Source organism: Oncorhynchus gorbuscha, linkage group LG18 (genome assembly GCF_021184085.1).
Source record: "Oncorhynchus gorbuscha isolate QuinsamMale2020 ecotype Even-year linkage group LG18, OgorEven_v1.0, whole genome shotgun sequence".
NCBI classification, from domain to species: Eukaryota; Metazoa; Chordata; class Actinopteri; order Salmoniformes; family Salmonidae; genus Oncorhynchus; species Oncorhynchus gorbuscha.
The window spans coordinates 36,676,472-36,697,303 of NC_060190.1; the positions used below are offsets into that span (position 1 = coordinate 36,676,472).

Genomic DNA, 20,832 nt, shown 5'->3' on the forward strand with positions numbered 1-20,832 from the left:
ATCATCATAACACTGCTTCATCATCATCATAATCACCATCACTGTCATCATCATCCTCATCATCATCATCATCATACTTAGCCCTAGAGGGTACTGACCTTAAAGGCGTGCTTGCGGCTGATGTTATCCAGCACCTGCACTTCTCCGATCCGAAAGCTGAGCAGAGGAAGACTTCCCAACACTCCTTCCTCCTTCTCGTCTGGGTAGGAGGAAGAGGGGGAAAAAAGAGAGAGAAAGAATAAAGATTGGCATCAAAATCAACAAAAAAATCACATCTTTTAGAAAACGCGACAAAGATGTATTACAGTAGAAACGGTCCACACCTACAGTAAATAAAGAGGGGTGAATAGTAAACGCACAGTCTGGTGTCGCAGTTTGCAAACTCCTCTAGTGGTAGCTGCAGCTGCAGCTGGCTTAGTGAGCACTACCATTGAACATCCCTGGAACAACACCCACGTCCCACTGTAGGGGAAATATCAATTTTGGTCCAGAAGTCCAGTGATAAGTGACACACTCACACTCTCTCTCTCTCTCTCTCTCTCTCTCTCTCTCTCTCTCTCTCTCTCTCTCTCTCTCTCTCTCTCTCTCTCTCTCTCTCTCTCTCTCTCTCTCTCTCTCTCTCTCTCTCTCTCTCTCTCTCTCTCTCTCTCACACACACACACACACACACACACACAGAAACTCGCGTAAAATCCAACGGCGGTCAGGTATATTTTTTTAAACGAGCGGAGCGCTGGGGAAAAAAGAGGAGTGCGAGAGCGGCACTTGTGCTGATTAAATAATGGAGCAGATGATGACAATTTTGAGGGCTGGCGATGAGGCTGACAGGGAGTCCACAGTAGTAGCTGCTGCCCTCCTTATCTCTCTCTCCCTCGTTCCCTCTTTCTCTTTCTCTCTCGCTCTGCCTGGCTCTTTTGCTCTCTCTCTCGGCTGATCCCTCTCTTGTTCTCTGTCTCTCTCGGCTGATCCCTCTCTCGCTCTATCTCTCTAAGCAGAGCTGTACTGCGTAGATGTAAGTGCCTTCCTCTGTTGCAGAGCACACGTGTGTTTGAGAGAGAGCGGAATAGAGAAAGAGAGGGAGGGAGGGAGAGACTGAGAGGAGGGATGGGGGAGGGGGAGCTGTGTTTGTGCAATCATACAGTACTATTTGCTGTGTGTGTGTGTGTGTGTGTGTGTGTGTGTGTGTGTGTGTGTGTGTGTGTGTGTGTGTGTGTGTGTGTGTGTGTGTGTGTGTGTGTGTGTGTGTGTGTGTGTGTGTGTGTGTGTGTGTGTGTGTGTGTGTGTGTGTGTGTGTGTGTGTGTGTGTGTGTGTGTGTGTGTGTGTGTGTGTGTGTGTGTGATAGCGATCAGCCAATGTGACTCAGTGTTGCTGGAATCCTGAATACTGGCCTTCAGCTAACTGTACCTGCCCTCTCTCCACCAATCAAAGAGCAGGGTTTTTTGCACTATACTATACACTATACCTTTATCTCATTCTCAGCAATGTCAAATGAAATACACTGACAGCCATAACAACACAATTATTATTGAAAGGAATTACACTCATTTATATTCCCTAGATTCAACTATAAAGAAGAATAGAGACTTCCCAATTGTATGATATGACCATTTATTGACCTGTTTTGTATCTAATCCAGTTCCTAGCTGCTAGAAAACTTTTGTTTTTCAAGCATTTTCACAGCAACATCAGTTTCTAAGCAGACAGAACAGAATATGAAATATTCTCGGTTAAGGTTGAAACTGTCACAATACAACCATTCGTTTTTTGTTCTATACAGTACCACTTGTCTAATGACTGCTACAATTTGTATCATTTGGATTATATTTATTGTCATTCATAGTTGTCTCATTGAGATGAAAAATCCCTATTATAAGTGATAGCAAACCTAGAGGTCAACGGCACCCCTTCTTTAGAATGTCACCGCTGGCTATGTGGGCTGTTTGCTTCGTCACTCCCGCTAATGACCAAAATACTCCCTCTACACTGTGTGTGTGTGTGTGTGTGTGTGTGTGTGTGTGTGTGTGTGTGTGTGTGTGTGTGTGTGTGTGTGTGTGTGTGTGTGTGTGTGTGTGTGTGTGTGTGTGTGTGTGTGTGTGTGTGTGTGTGTGTGTGTGTGTGTGTGTGTGTGTGTGTGTGTGTGTGTGTGTGTGTGTGTGTGTGTGTGTGTGTGTGTGTGTGTGATAGCGATCAGCCAATGTGACTCAGTGTTGCTGGAATCCTGAATACTGGCCTTCAGCTAACTGTACCTGCCCTCTCTCCACCAATCAAAGAGCAGGGTTTTTTGCAACACACAGAAAAGGTAAATAGCCACTCCTCTTTCCCTCAAACAAATTCAAACTTGAGCTCACAAGTTCTGTATTTCATTGCAAAAATCTGTTCATTCTCAAACAGTTCTACCCTACAACTGAACTATCTTATAAAGGCTATCAAGTTGTATTAAATATACTGTATCACATAAACATAGTCGCACATTAATAACAGATGTAATAAGAAACTATGTGATTCATTGCCAAACAGCCTTTCAAAGTCGTCTCAAGATAACCCCAAGGAGAAGACTGGTGAGAAGAAACAGAGTTGTGATTGTGAAACCTGTGGCAGAGCTTCTCAGTGTTCACCAACAAACGCCGTGCCCATCCAGAGACACAGAGACGCTAGGAGAGGCAAAACACACAGCAAACACACCTCTGAAAACACACACTTCTGAAGACACTCCTTAGCATCCCAAAACAACAGCATATCAACACTTCTGAAGATGCCAATTAGTTAAGTAATGCACAAACACCCTATTTTGCAAAGAATTAATCTATATTTACTGTACACTCAGGGTCAGCTAGGACATTGGTAACTTGTGACTTCAAGTCCCTGACTGTACTTACAGCATTAGGCAGTCAGGTATTTTGCTCTGTTGGGAATTGGATATTTGGGATGTTTTATGATCCTTTGGAGATGGGGGTGGTATGTAGTGCTAGAGTTGTTAGAGTTGCAGAAATGTAGCTGCAAAGTTGCTAGTTGGAATCCTTGGCTGAGCACTTAAGAGAACCGGGGACTTCTATACACACTCCTAATCTCCTTGTATAGAGCAACTACTCCACCTCCCCTGGCCAGGACAGCTGACATGCTTTGACAATGTCACCCTCAAGTCCCAACAACAAAAGACCTTAGCATCTTTTTGCCCCTCTCTCCTTGCTGGCATGGTGATCGTGGCAGTAAATCGCACAGTCAGACATGCTCCCTTCCTCCCTCTCTTTTTTTCCACAACACAGCTGGGAGAAAAGGGAGGGAGACGAAAACATCCCAACAGACGTGTGTGAAATCCCGAGAGAGGAATCACTGTGACCAGAAGGAGAGAAAGGGGGAAGAAAAGGAAAGAAAAGGAAATGGAGGAATTATAGAAAAGCAAGTGGGGCTCTGGGGCCAGTTTGTGAATATTGCTCAACGTGAATTTGGCCGTCGCTTCACACTGAGCTATTGAATCACAGAACAACCGGAACATTTCAATATGAAAGATTCTTAGAAGCTGCTAAGCTCCAATTCATGTGGGGGTGTTTTCTGATTCCCGGTTCTATTCTTATCATTTCATTTCTCTGCTTTGCTTTGAATACGTCCTTATTCACGTTGGATTTGCGTCTGTGTGTACGGGATAGGGAATGGAGTGGAGTGTTTTATAAAAGGAGCAATTCCAGGTTAACTACAGGGAATTAAACACCTAGTTGCATCCTGTAGCTCACAGAATACTGGTAGATTTACCAACAAAATCACTTTTAACCCAAAGAACCTGGAGTTCACTCTCTCTCAGGACTAGGAATATGTGTGTTTGAGTGGTTTAAATAGGGTAGAGTAGGGTAAGTTGGGCCCTTTTTTTACATTCAGCATCACTTCGTTAACCTCTTGAAGCTAGGGGCACTATTTTTATGTTTGGAAAAATAACGTTCCCAAAGTAAACAGCCTATTTTTCAGGACCAGAAGCTAGAATGTGCATATAATTGACAGATTAGGATAGAAAACACTCTAAGGTTTCCAAAACTGTCAAAATATTGTCTGTGAGTATAACAGAACTGATATTGCAGGCAAAACCCTGAGGAAAATCCAATCAGGAAGTGCCTCTTATTTTGAAAGCCTTCTGTTCCTATGTCTATCCTCCATTTAAAGGGATATCAACAAGATTCATTTTTATATGGCTTCCCTAAGGTGACAACAGTCTTTAGACATAGTTTGATAGGTGGGGGCTCTCAGAGTGAGTTATTGCGCTACAGAGTAAAGCCGCCATTGTTCCTCCCGCTGTTATTGAAAAACCTACACACTCGGTTGATATATTATCAAATATATATTTTAAAAACTACCTGAGGAATGATTATAAAAAAACGTTTGACATGTTTCTGTGGACATTATGAAGACCATTTGGAATTTCCGTCTGCGTTGTAGTGACCGCTCTTTCCTGTGGATTTCTGAACATAATGCGATAAACAAATGGAGGTATTTTGGGTATAAAAATAATCTTTATGGAACAAAAGGAACATTTGTTGTGTAACTGGGTCTCGTGAGTGAAAACATCCAAAGATCATCAAAGGTCAACGGTTAATTTGATTGCTTTTCTGATTTTCGTGACCAAGCTTCCTGATGCTAAGTGTACATAATGCTATGCTCGGCTATGGATAAACTTACACAAACACTTGGATTGCTTTCGCTGTAAAGCATCATTTCAAAATCTGAGACGACAGGTGAATTAACAAAAGGCTAAGGTGTTTCGCAATATTGCACTTGTGATTTCATGAATATGAATATTTTTTATCAATATTATTTGACAACTCAATATTAGGAAGCTGTGCCTAATGTTTTGTACACTTAGTGTATATTTTGGGATGTTGTGTATCCCTGGAAATAATCGGAATTCATGTAAACATTACAGTTTTGAAAACATAGCTTGTCCAAAAAAAGTGGTCTCTTGGTACAAGATACCCCAGGTGTGGGGTATGTTGAGCTGCGGGACAGGGTAAGTTAAGCTGTGTGGGGTAAGTTGACCTGCGGGACAGGGTAAGTTAAGCTGTGTGGGGTAAGTTGAGCTGTGGGACAGGGTAAGTTAAGCTGCTCACAAATTCTTGTACTGAAAGAAATAATACCACTACTGTTTTAAAACACATTTCAATACAATCACAATCGCTTTTTGTCTTTTAAGCATTTTAAGCATCTTTTAACACAGGCTTAACACCTAACAAACAACTTGTACTTTTCTTAACACTTTTAAAATAGGCCAGACCCTGTTGTTACCTCATATGCTAGCAATAATGCCTTGCATTACAAATGGGAACAAAACACTTAAATTTGCTCAACTTGCTATTGGCTCAACGATGGGCTCAACTTACCCCAAGGTAAACACATTTTGACTACAAGGATGCACTTTCATGCTTGATTTAGGACCTCATATTGAAGTTTATAGAGACCACAACTGCTGTACAAGTATAAAACAATCTTAAAATGATTAACTTCGGTTTAGATACAAGCATCATGAAACCTCTATCTCAGTAAATTCATTTGACTTGGTGAAAATATATATATTTTTTTTTACCTAACTTGCTTATTACTTTTTCTATGTGGTTTCTTCCTTCATATACTCCATGAAATGATGACCTGTTCCTAAATATTTGGTCAAATTATAGATTGTGTGCATGATTTCCTAGAAACAAGGGTAACACACACACACACACACACACACACACACACACACGCACGCACGCACACACGCACGCACGCACACACACACACACACACACACACACACACACACACACACACACACACACACAGCTGATTTTACATTAGCCCCCTCCCGAATGAGACAAATGCAGCAAAAGTCAAACTTTGGGGGGGGTCTCTAATTATCCATTATTTTGTTTAAAATACTACTTTGTACTTCAACAGTGGTAAATATGAAATGTTAAAAGCGTATTCCAAATTAAACAAGCACCCCCGCCTCTCAAGGTTTAAACCAGTGAAAGTTAGTTCAGGGTCTTTGAATCGCGTTAATCTCTCTACTCTGCCAGTCTGCCTTTCTATCTGTCTGTCTTTCGCCAGCAAATTTGCAACATTGTATCGACTGGATCCAGCCCGCTAGTGAACAGTGCAACATTATCAACTGGGTCCAGCCCGCTACCGAACTTGAAACAGCTCGATGAGCGCAGGACAGACACCGCTGTATTTGCATTCCATATTTCAGCCCCTTTTCAGGTGTCCCAACTTTTCTTCTATTCTTCAAGAGTGAATGTGGTGCCGGAGAAGGACTGTTGTCTATTCTGCTATCAGAGGGGTTGAGTTAAATGCTGAAGACACATTTCAATTCCATGCAATCGGTTGTGAAACTGACTCGGTATCCCCTTTCCCTTCAAATATGGCAGACAGGACCTGAAGGTCAGGGACTTAGAGAGTATAGAGAGGTCATTCTACCTGGCCGTGGGTTGTATGGGTAGCAGAGGGCTGCAGGTGGACCAGTGGGAATGACAGACTGCACATCTGTCACGTTAAGAGACAGAGACAACCTTGACACTCTCAGAAATCCGTCTTCCAGGGTGGTGTGCAGTCAATGTGAGTCACCTTCAATGCTGCCCTGATGGAGAGACTGTGCTGTATAAGGTGTGTGTGTGTGTGTGTGTGTGTGTGTGTGTGTGTGTGTGTGTGTGTGTGTGTGTGTGTGTGTGTGTGTGTGTGTGTGTGTGTGTGTGTGTGTGTGTGTGTGTGTGTGTGTGTGTGTGTGTGTGTGTGTGTGTGTGTGTGTGTGTGTGTGTGTGTGTGTGTGTGTTAAATATCAATCTCTATAGATTGCTGACATAGCCGAACGTACTCAAGTCTTTTGTAAAGCATTTCTCACCACATACCACAATGACCCTCTCACACTTCTATATGTACACAGAGCCACCCATAAATCCACACACACTTACTGTAGCTCGTACATCAAACTCTAAGAAGATACGTCAAGCCGTGTGACATATTCAAATGCCACATTGTTTATTCTCCACTCCTGGCTGTTGGCTCAGAAGATGACAGATGAAGACCACAAAGATTTGGGGACTTGGCATTGGTAGAGACACTGTGTGATATTAAAGCACCTTGAACAAGTCAACAGTCCTCTTGACACAGTGGTGACGTGCACCAGACCCACAGCCCTCTACTCTGCCAACAGAACGAGGGAACAAAGCTTTCCAGTTGCCAAAGCAGATACAACCAAACAAATCCCCAGAGTAGGACTCTGAGAGACAAACAGAGGTAGCAGGTGTAGTGAGGTGTCTTGGCCAGGTTTCCATTGAAAAACAGATTCTAGCCACGAAGGGCTTTGCTTAAAATAATGCCAGCTGAGACACAAACCATGGATCTTTTTTATTTTGTTCCTTTATTTAACTAGGCAAGTCAGTTAAGAACAAATTCTTATTTTCAATGACGGCCTGTTCAGCGGCAGAATGACAGATTTGTACCTTGTCAACTCGGGGGTTTGAACTTGCAACCTTCCAGTTACTAGTCCAACGCTCTAACCACTAGGCTACCCTGCTGCTCTGTGGAGTTGCCTGGATCAAATAAAGGTTACATAGACAATGTATACATGCTGTAAATATTGTGTTAAGTCAACCTCATGTATGTACAGTTGAAGTCGGAGGTTTAAATACACTTAGGTTGGAGTCATTACATTTACATTTACATTTAAGTCATTTAGCAGACGCTCTTATCCAGAGCGACTTACAAATTGGTGCATTCACCTTATGACATCCATTAAAACTTCAACCACTCCACAAATGTCTTGTTATCGGTTGGCAAGTAAGTTAGGACATCTACTTTGTGCATGACACAAGTAATTTTTCTAACAATTGTTTACAGACAGATTATTTCACTTATAATTCACTGTATCACAATTCCAGTGGGTCAGAAGTTTACATACACTAAGATGACTGTGCCTTTTAAACAGCTTGGGAAATTCCAGACAATGATGTCATGGCTTTAGAAGCTTCTGATAGGCTAATTGACATCATTTGAGTCAATTGGAGGTGTACCTACCTTCAAACTCAGTGCCTCTTTGCTTGACATCACGGGAAAATCAAAAGAAATTAGCCAAGACTTCAGAAAAAAATGGTAGACCTCTACAAGTCTGGTTCATCCTTGGGAGCAATTTCCAAACGACTGAAGGTACCACTTTCATCTTACAATCAGTAGTACGCAAGTATAAACACCATGGGACCACGCAGCCGTCATATCGCTCAGGAAGGAGAAGCATTCTGTCTCCTAGAGATGAACGTACTTTGGTGCACAAAGTGCAAATAAATCCTAGAACAACAGCAAAGGACCCTGTGAAGATGCTGGAGGAAACAGGTACCAAAGTATCTATATCCACAGTAAAACAAGTCCTATATCGACATAACCTAAAAGGCCGCTCAGCAAGGAATAAGCCACTGCTCCAAAACCGCCATAAAAAAATCCAGACTACGGTTTGCAACTGCACATGGGGACAAAGACCGTACTTTTTGGAGAAATGTCCTCTGGGCTGATGAAACAAAAATACAACTGTTTTGCCATAATGACTATCGTTATGTTTGGAGGAAAATTGGGGTGGCTTGCAAGCCGAAAAACACCATCCCAACCGTGAAGCACGGGCGTGGGGTTGCTTTGCTGCAGGAGGGACTGGTGAACTTCACAAAATAATAGCATCATGATGCAGGAAAATAATGTGGATATATTGAAGCAACATCTCAAGACATCAGTCAGGAAGTTAAAGCTTCGTCACAAATGGGTCTTCCAAATGGACAATGACACCAAGCATACTTTCAAAGTTGTGGCAAAATGGCTTAAGGACAACAAAGTCAAGGTACTGTAGTGGCCATCCCAAAGCCCTGAACTCAATCCTATAGAAAATGTGTGGGCAGAACTGAAAAAGTGTGCGAGCAAGGAGGCCTACAAACCTGACTCAGTTACACCAGCTCTGTCAGGAGGAATGGGACAAAAGTTATTGTGGGAAGCTTGTGGAAGGCTACCCAAAACATTTGACCAAAGTTAAACAATTTAAAGGCAATGCTACCAAATAGTCATTGAGTGTATGTCAACTTCTGACCCACTGGGAATGTGATAAAGGTGAAAATTATTCTCTCTACTATTATTTTGACATTTCACATTCTTAAAATCAAGTGGTGATCTTAACTGACCTAAGACAGGGTAATTTTTACTCGGAATAAATGTCAGGAATTGTGAAAAACTGAGTTTAAATGTATTTGGCTAAGGTGTATGTAAACTTCTGACTTCAACTGTATATGTGCATTGCAGATATTGTTGGACAAGGTTGACCAATCTCGTCCACAAAAAAAAACTGTCTGTCTGAAAACAAGATAGAGTATATTGGGACGTAGCCAACACATGGTTGAACAACCGGATCTGTCAGTTACTGTGAATTCTACCTGCTGACAAAACAACATAGCACACTACCACACAAACACAAGAGAAGACAAGAGAAGAGAAACAGTGCGTCAAGAATGAAGGAAAACCCTTTCTGACTAAAACACACAATGAAATGCAGTAGAATAAAGCAGAATTATAAAGATGTCCTCCAATGAAGGGTGGCAATGGGATATTTACAAAAGAAAAGAGAATTTAAAGAAAGAAGGCAATACTATGACAGTAACCTACCTTTGTAGTAGAACAGGCATCGGTCAGTCAGGACAAACCATCTCTTGTTCCACTGTTTCACTCCACTGCTGGCCTACAGGGAGACAGAGAGAATAACGCAAATTGAGATGGGTTTGACTGGCCCTCAAAGGGAGACACTGACAAGGGGACTAAAAACACACAGTGAAATGGATAGGACTCCAGAGAGTAGACACAACAGTTTAGACTAGACCAAATAACTTCAGGGGGGGGGGGGCACAAAAACTGGACTTAAACAGTGTGAGAAGTACCGCACTATGTAAAAGACAGGAAGACAAATTCAATGAGACCTAAACAACGAGAGAGGGAAAGCAACACTGGACCAAAACAAAGTAATGGTCTGAGACATATTGGATCAAAACAAATTGGAGAGAAGAGGAATATTCAACTGAAAAATGAAGAGAAAGGGGAAAGCAACACTGGACCAAAACAAAGTAACTGGGAGAGACAAGGAAATATTGAACTGAAAAATGTAGAGAAGAATGGCAATACTGGAAGAAGAGCATATCTGGTCCTAGTTATGAGATATTTATGGGGTATTATGGGGCATTTGACTCACATTTATTTATAGAGCCCTTTTTACATCAGCAGTTGACCACTGTCATGTTTGTCATTTATTATCTTGTCTTGTCCCTGTGCTTCCCATGCTATTCGTTTCCCTCTGCTGGTCTTATTTGGTTCTTTCCCTCCTTCTAGCCCTCTCTCTCCCCCTCCCTCTCTCACTCTCTCGCTCTCTCTTCTCTCTATCGTTCCGTTCCTGCTCCCAGCTGTTCCTATTCCCCTAATCATCATTTAGTCTTCCCACACCTGTTCCCGATCCTTTCCCCTGATTAGAGTCCCTATTTATTCCTTTGTGTTCCGTTCCTGTCCCGTCGGTTCCTTGTATTGTATTCACCATGCTGTGATTGCGTTTCGCCCTGTCCTGTCGTGTTTTTGCCGTGATTGTGTATCACCCTGTCCTGTCGTGTTTTGTGCCTTCATCAGATGCTGCGTGTGAGCAGGTGTCTCAGTCGACTACGGCCTGCGCCTAACCTGCAGTCTGTGGCCGCTTCTCCAGTTGTTTCCCTCTACAAGTCTAGAGGATTTCTGTTATTCCGTTTTGGACTTTAATAAACTCTGTTTCTGTTAAGTCGCGTTTGGGTCCTCTTTCACCTGCATGACAGAAGGAACCGACCAAGGAATGGACCCAGCGACTTCAGACGCTCGTTACACTGCCGTCGAGATCCAAGGAGCCATGCTCGGCAGACACGAGCAGGAATTGTCCGCTGCTCGCCATGCCGTGGAGAACCTGGCCGCTCAGGTTTCCGACCTCTCTGGACAGTTCCAGAGTCTACGTCTCGTGCCACCTGTTACTTCCTGGCCTGCCGAGCCTCCAGAACCTAGGGTTAATAACCCACCTTGCTACTCCGGGCAGCCCACTGAGTGCCGCTCCTTTCTCACGCAGTGTGAGATTGTGTTCTCTCTCCAACCCAACACATACTCTAGAGAGAGAGCTCGGGTTGCTTACGTCATTTCACTCCTTACTGGCCGGGCTCGAGAATGGGGCACAGCTATCTGGGAGGCAAGGGCTGATTGCTCTAACAAATTCCAGAACTTTAAAGAGGAGATGATTCGGGTTTTTGACCGTTCAGTTTTTGGTGGGGAGGCTTCTAGGGCCCTGGCTTCCTTATGCCAAGGTGAACGGTCCAATTATTCCATTGAGTTTCGACTCTTGCTGCCTCTAGTGAGTGGAACAGCCGGCGCTGCTCGCTCGTTTTCTGGAGGGACTCCAAAAGGATGAGATTCTCTCCCGGGAGGTTCCTTCAGATGTGGACTCTTTGATTGCTCTCGCCATCCGCATAGAACGACGGGTAGATCTTCGTCACCGGGCTCGTGGAAGAGAGCTCGCATCAACGGTGTTTCCCTGCTCCGCATCGCAACCATCTCCCTCCTCTGGCTTTGAGACTGAGCCCATGCAGCTGGGAGGGATTCGCATCTCGAATAAGGAGAGGGAACGGAGGATCACCAACCGCCTGTGCCTCTATTGCGGAGTTGCTGGACATTTTGTTAATTCATGTCCAGTAAGAGGCCAGAGCCCATCAGTAAGCGGAGGGCTACTGGTGAGCGCTACTACTCAGTCCTCTTCATCTAGATCTTGTACTAGTCGGTCCATCTACGCTGACCGGTTCGGGTGCTACATGCAGTGCCTTGATTGACTCTGGGGCTGAGGGTTGTTTCATGGACGAAGCATGGGTTCGGAAACATAACATTCCTTTCAGACCGTTAGACAAGCCTACGCCCATGTTTGCCTTAGATGGTAGTCATCTTCCCAGTATCAAATTTGAGACACTACCTTTAACTCTCACAGTATCTGGTAACCACAGTGAGACTATTTCTTTTTTGATTTTCCGTTCACCGTTTACACCTGTTGTTTTGGGTCATCCCTGGCTAGTATGTCATAATCCTTCTATTAATTGGTCTAGTAATTCTATCCTATCCTGGAACGTTTCTTGTCATGTGAAGTGTTTAATGTCTGCCATCCCTCCCGTTTCTTCTCTCCCTACTTCTCAGGAGGAACCTGGCGATTTGACAGGAGTGCCGGAGGAATATCATGATCTGCGCACGGTCTTCAGTCGGTCCCGAAAAACTCCCTTCCTCCTCACCGGTCGTATGATTGTAGTATTGATCTCCTTCCAGGGACCACGCCTCCTCGAGGTAGACTATACTCTCTGTCGGCTCCCGAACGTAAGGCTCTCGAGGATTATTTGTCTGTGTCTCTTGACGCCGGTACCATAGTGCCTTCTTCTTCTCCGGCCGGGCGGGGTTCTTTTTGTTAAGAAGAAGGACGGTACTCTGCGCCCCTGCGTGGATTATCGAGGGCTGAATGACATAACGGTTAAGAATCGTTATCCGCTTCCCCTTATGTCATCAGCCTTCGAGATTCTGCAGGGAGCCAGGTGCTTTACTAAGTTGGACCTTCGTAACGCTTACCATCTCGTGCGCATCAGAGAGGGGGACGAGTGGAAAATGGCGTTTAACACTCCGTTAGGGCATTTTGAGTACCGGGTTCTGCCGTTCGGTCTCGCCAATGCGCCAGCTGTTTTTCAGGCATTAGTTAATGATGTTCTGAGAGACATGCTGAACATTTTTGTTTTTGTCTATCTTGACGATATCCTGATTTTTTCTCCGTCACTCGAGATTCATGTTCAGCACGTTCGACGTGTTCTACAGCGCCTTTTAGAGAATTGTCTCTACGTAAAGGCTGAGAAGTGCTCTTTTCATGTCTCCTCCGTTACTTTTCTCGGTTCCGTTATTTCCGCTGAAGGCATTCAGATGGATTCCGCTAAGGTCCAAGCTGTCAGTGATTGGCCCGTTCCAAGGTCACGTGTCGAGTTGCAGCGCTTTTTAGGTTTCGCTAATTTCTATCGGCGTTTCATTCGTAATTTCGGTCAAGTTGCTGCCCTCTCACAGCTCTTACTTCTGTCAAGACGTGTTTTAAGTGGTCCGGTTCCGCCCAGGGAGCTTTTGATCTTCTAAAAGAACGTTTTACGTCCGCTCCTATCCTCGTTACTCCTGACGTCACTAGACAATTTATTGTCGAGGTTGACGCTTCAGAGGTAGGCGTGGGAGCCATTCTATCCCAGCGCTTCCAGTCTGACGATAAGGTTCATCCTTGCGCTTATTTTTCTCATCGCCTGTCGCCATCTGAGCGCAACTATGATGTGGGTAACCGTGAACTGCTCGCCATCCGCTTAGCCCTAGGCGAATGGCGACAGTGGTTGGAGGGGGCGACCGTTCCTTTTGTCGTTTGGACAGACCATAAGAACCTTGAGTACATCCGTTCTGCCAAACGACTTAATGCCCGTCAAGCTCGTTGGGCGTTGTTTTTCGCTCGTTTCGAGTTTGTGATTTCTTACCGTCCGGGTAGCAAGAACACCAAGCCTGATGCCTTATCCCGTCTGTTTAGTTCTTCTGTGGCTTCTACTGATCTCGAGGGGATTCTTCCTTATGGGCGTGTTGTCGGGTTGACAGTCTGGGGAATTGAAAGACAGGTTAAGCAAGCACTCACGCACACTGCGTCGCGCGCGCTGTCCTAGTAACCTCCTTTTCGTTCCTGTTTCCACTCGTCTGGCTGTTCTTCAGTGGGCTCACTCTGCCAAGTTAGCTGGTCATCCCGGTGTTCGAGGCACTCTTGCGTCTATTCGCCAGCGCTTTTGGTGGCCGACTCAGGAGCGTGACACGCGCCGTTTCGTGGCTGCGTGTTCAGACTGCGCGCAGAAGAAGTCTGGTAATTTTTTTCTGCTTCTGCTCCTGGTCTTGCTGGGTCTCAGTCTGTTCCCTGCCATCGCATCTCTCCTGTTCTTGTCCCTGCCCTTGCTGTGTCTCAGTCTGTCCCTAGTTCTCATTTTTTTTTTAGAGTAGTACCCTAGTTTCCCTTTTATCGTTTTTCGTTACGGTCCTGAGGAGAGGAGTTGGGTTCTTTCTCGGGACGTGCTGGACCGTTTGATCTATGATTTCCTCCGTTGCCGCCAGTGTTCCTCCTCGAGAGCGCCAGGAGGCGCTCGGTGAGTGGGGGTACTGTCATGTTTGTCATTTATTATCTTGTCTTGTCCCTGTGCTTCCCATGCTATTCGTTTCCCTCTGCTGGTCTTATTTGGTTCTTTCCCTCCTTCTAGCCCTCTCTCTCCCCCTCCCTCTCTCACTCTCTCGCTCTCTCTTCTCTCTATCGTTCCGTTCCTGCTCCCAGCTGTTCCTATTCCCCTAATCATCATTTAGTCTTCCCACACCTGTTCCCGATCCTTTCCCTGATTAGAGTCCCTATTTATTCCTTTGTGTTCCGTTCCTGTCCCGTCGGTTCCTTGTATTGTATTCACCATGCTGTGATTGCGTTTCGCCCCTGTCCTGTCGTGTTTTTGCCGTGATTGTGTATCACCCTGTCCTGTCGTGTTTTGTGCCTTCATCAGATGCTGCGTGTGAGCAGGTGTCTCAGTCGACTACGGCCTGCGCCTACCCGAAGCGACCTGCAGTCTGTGGCCGCTTCTCCAGTTGTTTCCCCTCTACAAGTCTAGAGGATTTCTGTTATTCCGTTTTGGACTTTAATAAACTCTGTTTCTGTTAAGTCGCGTTTGGGTCCTCTTTCACCTGCATGACAACCACAAAGTTCTTATACAGAAACCGAGGCTAAAATCCTTAAAACCACTAAGCATAAAGGAAAGTGCATCATGCTGATGCAGAATAGTGTATTGAGCTGAATTACCTGTTTGTATAGCCATCCCTGCTTAGCTACTACAGCTTTAGGGTTCCTCCTCATGGAGTTAGAACGCTTCCCAAACGTAGCAGCTTTCTTTGGAGTACGAGATGCCTGGAGAAGAAACGAGGGAAGGAGAGAAGGGGAGAGGGAAGATGAGAGAACAAAAGGGACCTCTTTGCATCACTAAATCTGTCATAAAACCATGATGTGGTGTGTGGTGTAGTGAGGTGTAACGGTGTCATGAGGTGTGTGTGTGTGTGCTTGCATGCGTGCATGCTTGTGTGCGTGCGTGCGTGTGTGTGTGTGCGCACGCGTGTGTGTGTGTGTGTGTGTGTGTGTGTGTGTGTGTGTGTGTGTGTGTGTGTGTGTGTGTGTGTGTGTGTGTGTGTGTGTGTGTGTGTGTGTGTGTGTGTGTGTGTGTGTGTGTGTGTGTGTGTGTGTGTGTGTGTGTGTGTGTGTGTGTGTGTGTGTGCGTGTGCGTGTGTGTACTGACCCGTGGTGTGAAGGGCTGGGACTGGGTCTGAGACTCTGACGGGGATAGGTCTGATACCATGGTGGTGCTGTTGGAGTTGCAGTTAATGTCGCTGGGTGAACTCACAGGTCCTCTACCTCCTACATTCCCATTCATCTCCAAATCACAGCTCCTACACAGAGAGACAGAGACAGAGAGATAGATTCAGTGACTTATACACTCAACGTTAATAACACATGTAAACACATTATCTTTGAGACCGCCTGGATAAGGTTGGAGTGTCAAAAATGACCCTTGATACTCAAATGCTTTTAGAGTGAAGAGAGGAGAGGAATAAAAGAGGGAGAATGACTAAGACTTCTCTCCTTTCCTCTGCTCCTCTTCTGCTCCTGCCGAGCCCCGAGTTTCAGTGATCCAGTTATTGATGTCTATATAAAGGCATGCTCTGCCTCTCCCTGCATCGCCAAGTCCTGCTCTGCACTGCCCACCCTGCTAGATATTGATCTGCTGACAAGCAAGAGGGATGAATTGTACTATCTCCTCCCTTTTTCTATCTCTCTCTTTCTATCTATCTATTTAACTCACCTCCAATCCTCCCCTCTGTTCCACTCTCGGTTTATTTTCCTTCCTCCAGCTTCCCTCTCTCTCTACAGCCCCATCTCTCTTTCTATCTCTATTGTGCATGATCTTGACCTCTTTCTTCCTCAATCAAATTCTCTTACCCCCTCCATCTTTCTCTTTATCTCACTTTCTCCCCCTCCCCTCATTTTCTCTGGTCCAGTAGGCTTTGGAAGTGCAGTAATTGGGAGCAGAGCATGATTATTTGCATAAGCAAGGTAAGCAAAGCTAATGTGTGATTCATTTTTAATAGAATCTGTACATAAATATGCCCATGCACATGATGCAGACACAAACAAACTGGAAGCTCTGATGCACAGAAAAAGTTACAAAAACAACAACATATACAGAAATCATATACTCCAGCTGCTCTCTCTTAATCTGACTAAGTGTTCCCTTATAGTTGGAGAGCATCTGGTCTTGGTGATGGCACAGGGCTGCTCATTTATCCTAAATGGAGATTTCCTTGTTTCTCCCTCATTCACCTGTCCATCTCCTCATCTGAATTCCATGCGGTCACTGTCACTTGTCCACTCAAGCTTAAAACCTGTTAAGTCTACATCCTACTTTTTCGAACATTCTGTTAAAAATCTTGCAACATTTCAGCGTCCTGCTACTCATGCCAGGAATATAGTATATGCATATGATTAGTATGTGTGGATAGAAAACACTCTGACGTTTCTAAAACTGGTTAAATCACGGCTGTGACTATAACATAACGTGTGTTTCATCGAAAAGCGCAAGAAAAACTGATCACCAAAATCTGGAAAATATATCAATACGCCACTTGCATGTATTAATATAATAATTGTCTATTGGAAAGCAAATTACATGGGGCTGAGATTGCAAGTCCTACAGCTTCCACACGATGTCGCCAATCTTGTCAATTGCCTGGGCTTTGTTTCTTGGTCAAATGAGTGAGAGAGAGCCCATTCCTTCCGGTCTCCGACAGGATGTTTTGGATGAGAAATTTCCGAACATGATTTCAAGACGTGTTTTGTTTTTGTGAAAATGAATCACACATTAGCTTTGCTTACCTTGCTTATGCAAATAATCATGCTCTGCTCCCAATTACTGCACGATTGAATACACATCGCCCGTGATCAATTTGATAGATTATTAACATTTACTAATACCTAAAGTTGAATTACAAAAGTATTTCGAAGTGTTTTGTGAAAGTTTATTGTCAACTTTTTTAATGAAAAAAAAAAGACGTTGCGTTTTCATAGATCGATATTTAGGGTATATATGGACCGATTTAATCGAAAAAAAAGACCCAATAGTGATGTTTATGGGACATCTAGGAGTGCCAACAAAGAAGATCGTCAAAGGTAATGAATGTTTTATATTTTATTTCTGCGTTTTGTGTAGCGCCGGCTATGCTAATTATTTTGTTTACGTCCCCTTCAGGTATTTCGGGGTGTTGCATGCTATCAGATAATAGCTTCTCGTGCTTTCGCCGAAAAGCATTTTAAAAATCGGACTTGTTGGCTGGATTCACAACGAGTGTAGCTTTAATTCAGTACCCTGCATGTGTGTTTTAATGAACGTTTGAGTTTTAACGAGTGCTATTAGCATTTAGCGTAGGGCATTTGCATTTCCATGCATGCGTGTCGGGTCGACTTAAGAGGTTAATATTGTTGTCATCTATCGCCCACCAGCTGCCCTTAGAGAGTTTCTCAATGAGTTTGATACCTTGATCAGCTAATTTGCTGATGATGGCTCATCACTTTTTGTACTTGGCGACTTCAACCTCCCGACTTCTGCCTTCAAGTGGTAGGAATGTCCAATGGAACCGTGGCCTCCCTGACCAACCCTGACCCTAATGGCCGGTCAGGGTCAGGGTTGGTCAGGGTTGGTCAGTGAAGCCACGGTTCCATTGGACATGGTGACGCAGGGGAATCATAGGGAGCGAATTAGTCCCTTCATTATCGATTCGCCTGCGTTTCCAGTGGTGCTGGAGATTCCCTGGCTGGCTAGTCACAATCCTAAGATTTCGTGGAGACAGGGGGTTCTCCAGGGGTGGTCAGAGGAGTGTTCTGGAAGGTGTCTGGGAGTTTCCATCGGTGCCACGTCGGTGGAGAGTCCAGACCAGGGTTCCACGGTGCGCATTCCCCCTGAATATGCCGATTTGGCAATCTCTTTCAGTAAGAAGAGTGCGGCTAAATTACCACCTCATCGATTGCGCAGATTCCCAAGAGTCATGTGTACCCATTGTCCCAGGAGGAGACGTTGGCTATGGAGACATATGTCACGGAATCTCTGGGGCAGGGTTACATTTGGCCCTCCATATCACCCGTCTCTTCAAATTTATTTTTTTGTGAAGAAAAAGGAGGGAGGCTGCATCCGTGCATTGATTACAGAGGTCTAAATGCCATCACAGTTGGGTTTAGTTACCCACTACCTCTTATCGCTACGGCGGTGGAATCATTTCACGGAGCACAGTTTTTCACAAAACTGGATCTCAGGAGCGCGTATAGTCTGGTGCGTATTCAGGAGGGAGACGAGTGGAAAACCGCATTTAGTACCACATCGGGCCACTATGAGTACCTCGTCATGCCGTATGGGTTAAAGAATGCTCCAGCCATTTTTCAATCCTTTGTAGATAAGATTCTCAGGGACCTGCACGGGCAGGGCGTGGTTGTCTATATCGATGATATTCTGATCTATTTCACCACCCGCACCGTGCATGTGTCTCTGGTACGCAAGGTGCTTGGTAGACTGCTGGAGCATGACCTATACGTCAAGGCTGAGAAGTGTGTGTTCTCCAAACGAGCCGTCTCCTTCCTAGGTTATCGCATTTCCATCTCGGGGGTGGTGATGGAATGTGACTGCATTAAGGCCATGCGTAATTGGCCGACCCCTACCACGGTGAAGTAGGTGCAGTGCTTTTTGGGGTTTGCAAATTACTACCGGAGGTTTATCCAGGGTTATGGCCAGGTAGCGGCCCCTATTACATCACTGCTGAAGGGGGAGCCGGTGCGTTTGCGGTGGTCGGCAGAGGAGGACAGAGTCTTCAATAGGTTGAAGGCGCTGTTCACGGATGCACCCGTGTTGGCACACCCGGACCCCTCTCTAGCATTCATAGCGGAGGTGGGCGCGTCCAAGGCTGTGGTGGGTGCCGTGCTATCACAGTCCTCGGGTACGCCACCAAAACTCCGCCCCTGCACTTTCTTTTCAGGGAAGCTCAGTCTGGTGGAGCGTAACTATGATGTGGGGGACCGGATGTTGTTAGCAGTGGTCAAGGCCCTGAGGGTGTGGAGAGACTGGCATGAGGGGGCTAAACACCCCTTTCTCATCTGGACCGACCACCAGAATCTGGAGTATATTCGGGCAGCTAGGAGACTGAATCCGCGTCAGGCAAGGTGGGCCATGTTCTTCACCCGATTCAGGTTCACTTTTTTCGTATAGACCAGGCTCCCTGAAAATAAAGGCAGACGAGCTGTCCCGTCTCTATGACACGGAGGATCGGTCCACCGAGCCTACTCCCATCCTTCCAGCCTCGAGGCTGATGGCACCAGTGGTATGGGAGGTGGACTCGGACATCGAGCGGGCGTTACGGGCGGAGCCTGCACCTCCTCAGTGTCCGGCTGGGTGTAAGTACGAGCCGCTTGGTGTTCGGGACCAACTGATTCAGTGGGCTCACACCCTACCCTCCTTGGGTCATCCTGGGGTGGCGAGGACAGTGCGGAGCCTCCGGGGGAAGTATTGGTGGCCCACCTTGGCTTGGGACGTTAGGGTTTATGTCTCTTCCTGTTCGGTGTGCGCCCAGAGTAAGGCTCCTAGGCACCTTCCTAGAGGGAAGTTACAACCCCTCCCCGTTCCACAACGGCCATGGACTCACTTATCAGTGGATTTCCTGACCAATCTCCCCCGTCTCAGGGGAACACTACGGTTTTGGTGGTTGTGGATCGGTTTTCTAAGTCCTGCCGTCTCCTCCCATTGCCCGGTCTCCCTACAGCCCTACAGACTGCGGAGGCGTTATTTAGCCACGTCTTCCGGCACTACAGGGTGCCGGAGAACATCGTCTCAGATCGGGGTCCCCGGTTCACGTCCCGGGTATGGAGGGCGTTCATGGAGCATCTGAGGGTCTGGGTCAGCCTGACCACCGGGTATCACCCCGAGAGTAATGGGCAGGTGGATAGAGTGAACCAGGAGGTGGGTAGGTTTCTGCGGTCGTATCGCCAGGACCGGCCCATGGAGTGGTCTAGGTACGTCACATGGGTGTACCTAGACCACTCCGTCACTCCTCGACGAACCTATCTCCGTTTCAGTGTGTGTTGGGATACCAGCCGGTCCCGGCTCCTGCGGTGGAGGAGTGGGTGCAGCGCTCCAAGGAGACCTGGAAGGCCGTCCAGGAATCCCTCGAACAAGCCAGTGGACGGCAGAAAAGGAGTGCTGACCGCCACCGCAGTGAGGCCCCCGTGTTTGTACCGGGGGACAGGGTCTGGCTCTCGACCCGAAACCTACCCCTCCGCTTGCCCTGCCGGAAACTGGGGCCGCAGTGTGTGGGGCCCTTCAAAGTCCTGAGGAGGATAAACGAGGTGTGTTATAGATTACAACTCCCTTCCTATTATTGCTGGTCCCCTGGTCCCCTGCAGGACGGTGAGGTTCCGGAGGTCCCTCCGCCCCCTCTGGACATTGAGGGGTCCCTGGCGTACACAATACGGGCCATTCTGGACACGAGATGCCAGGTGAGGGGCCTGCAGTACCTCGTGGACTGGGAGGGGTACGGTCCGGAGGAGAGGTCCTGGGTACCAGTGGGGGACATCTTGGATCCGTCACTGTTGAGGGATTTCCATCGCCTCCATCCGGATCGCCCTTTCGCCTCGCCCTCCAGGT

The 20,832-nt window shown here is 46.1% G+C and overlaps 1 protein-coding gene across 14 annotated transcripts in view; it reads right to left on the minus strand.

Moving 5' to 3' along the window:
* The window catches only part of LOC124002453 (pleckstrin homology domain-containing family A member 6-like), a 137,154-nt gene that overhangs the window by 63,868 nt on the left and 52,454 nt on the right, over positions 1–20,832 (minus strand). For 11 of the 14 annotated variants that reach the window (XM_046309851.1, XM_046309849.1, XM_046309850.1 and 8 more), the window contains 4 exons: positions 15,394–15,544; positions 14,907–15,011; positions 9,653–9,725; positions 99–199 (listed from right to left, as the gene is read on the minus strand). In XM_046309851.1, the coding sequence (XP_046165807.1) occupies positions 99–199; positions 9,653–9,725; positions 14,907–15,011; positions 15,394–15,528 (414 nt within the window). In that variant the 5' untranslated portion in view covers positions 15,529–15,544. Of the gene's footprint in view, positions 1–98; positions 200–323; positions 1,048–9,652; positions 9,726–14,906; positions 15,012–15,393; positions 15,545–20,832 lie in introns of those variants that run through there. The other 3 variants (XM_046309857.1, XM_046309858.1, XM_046309855.1) reach the window with 3 other exon arrangements.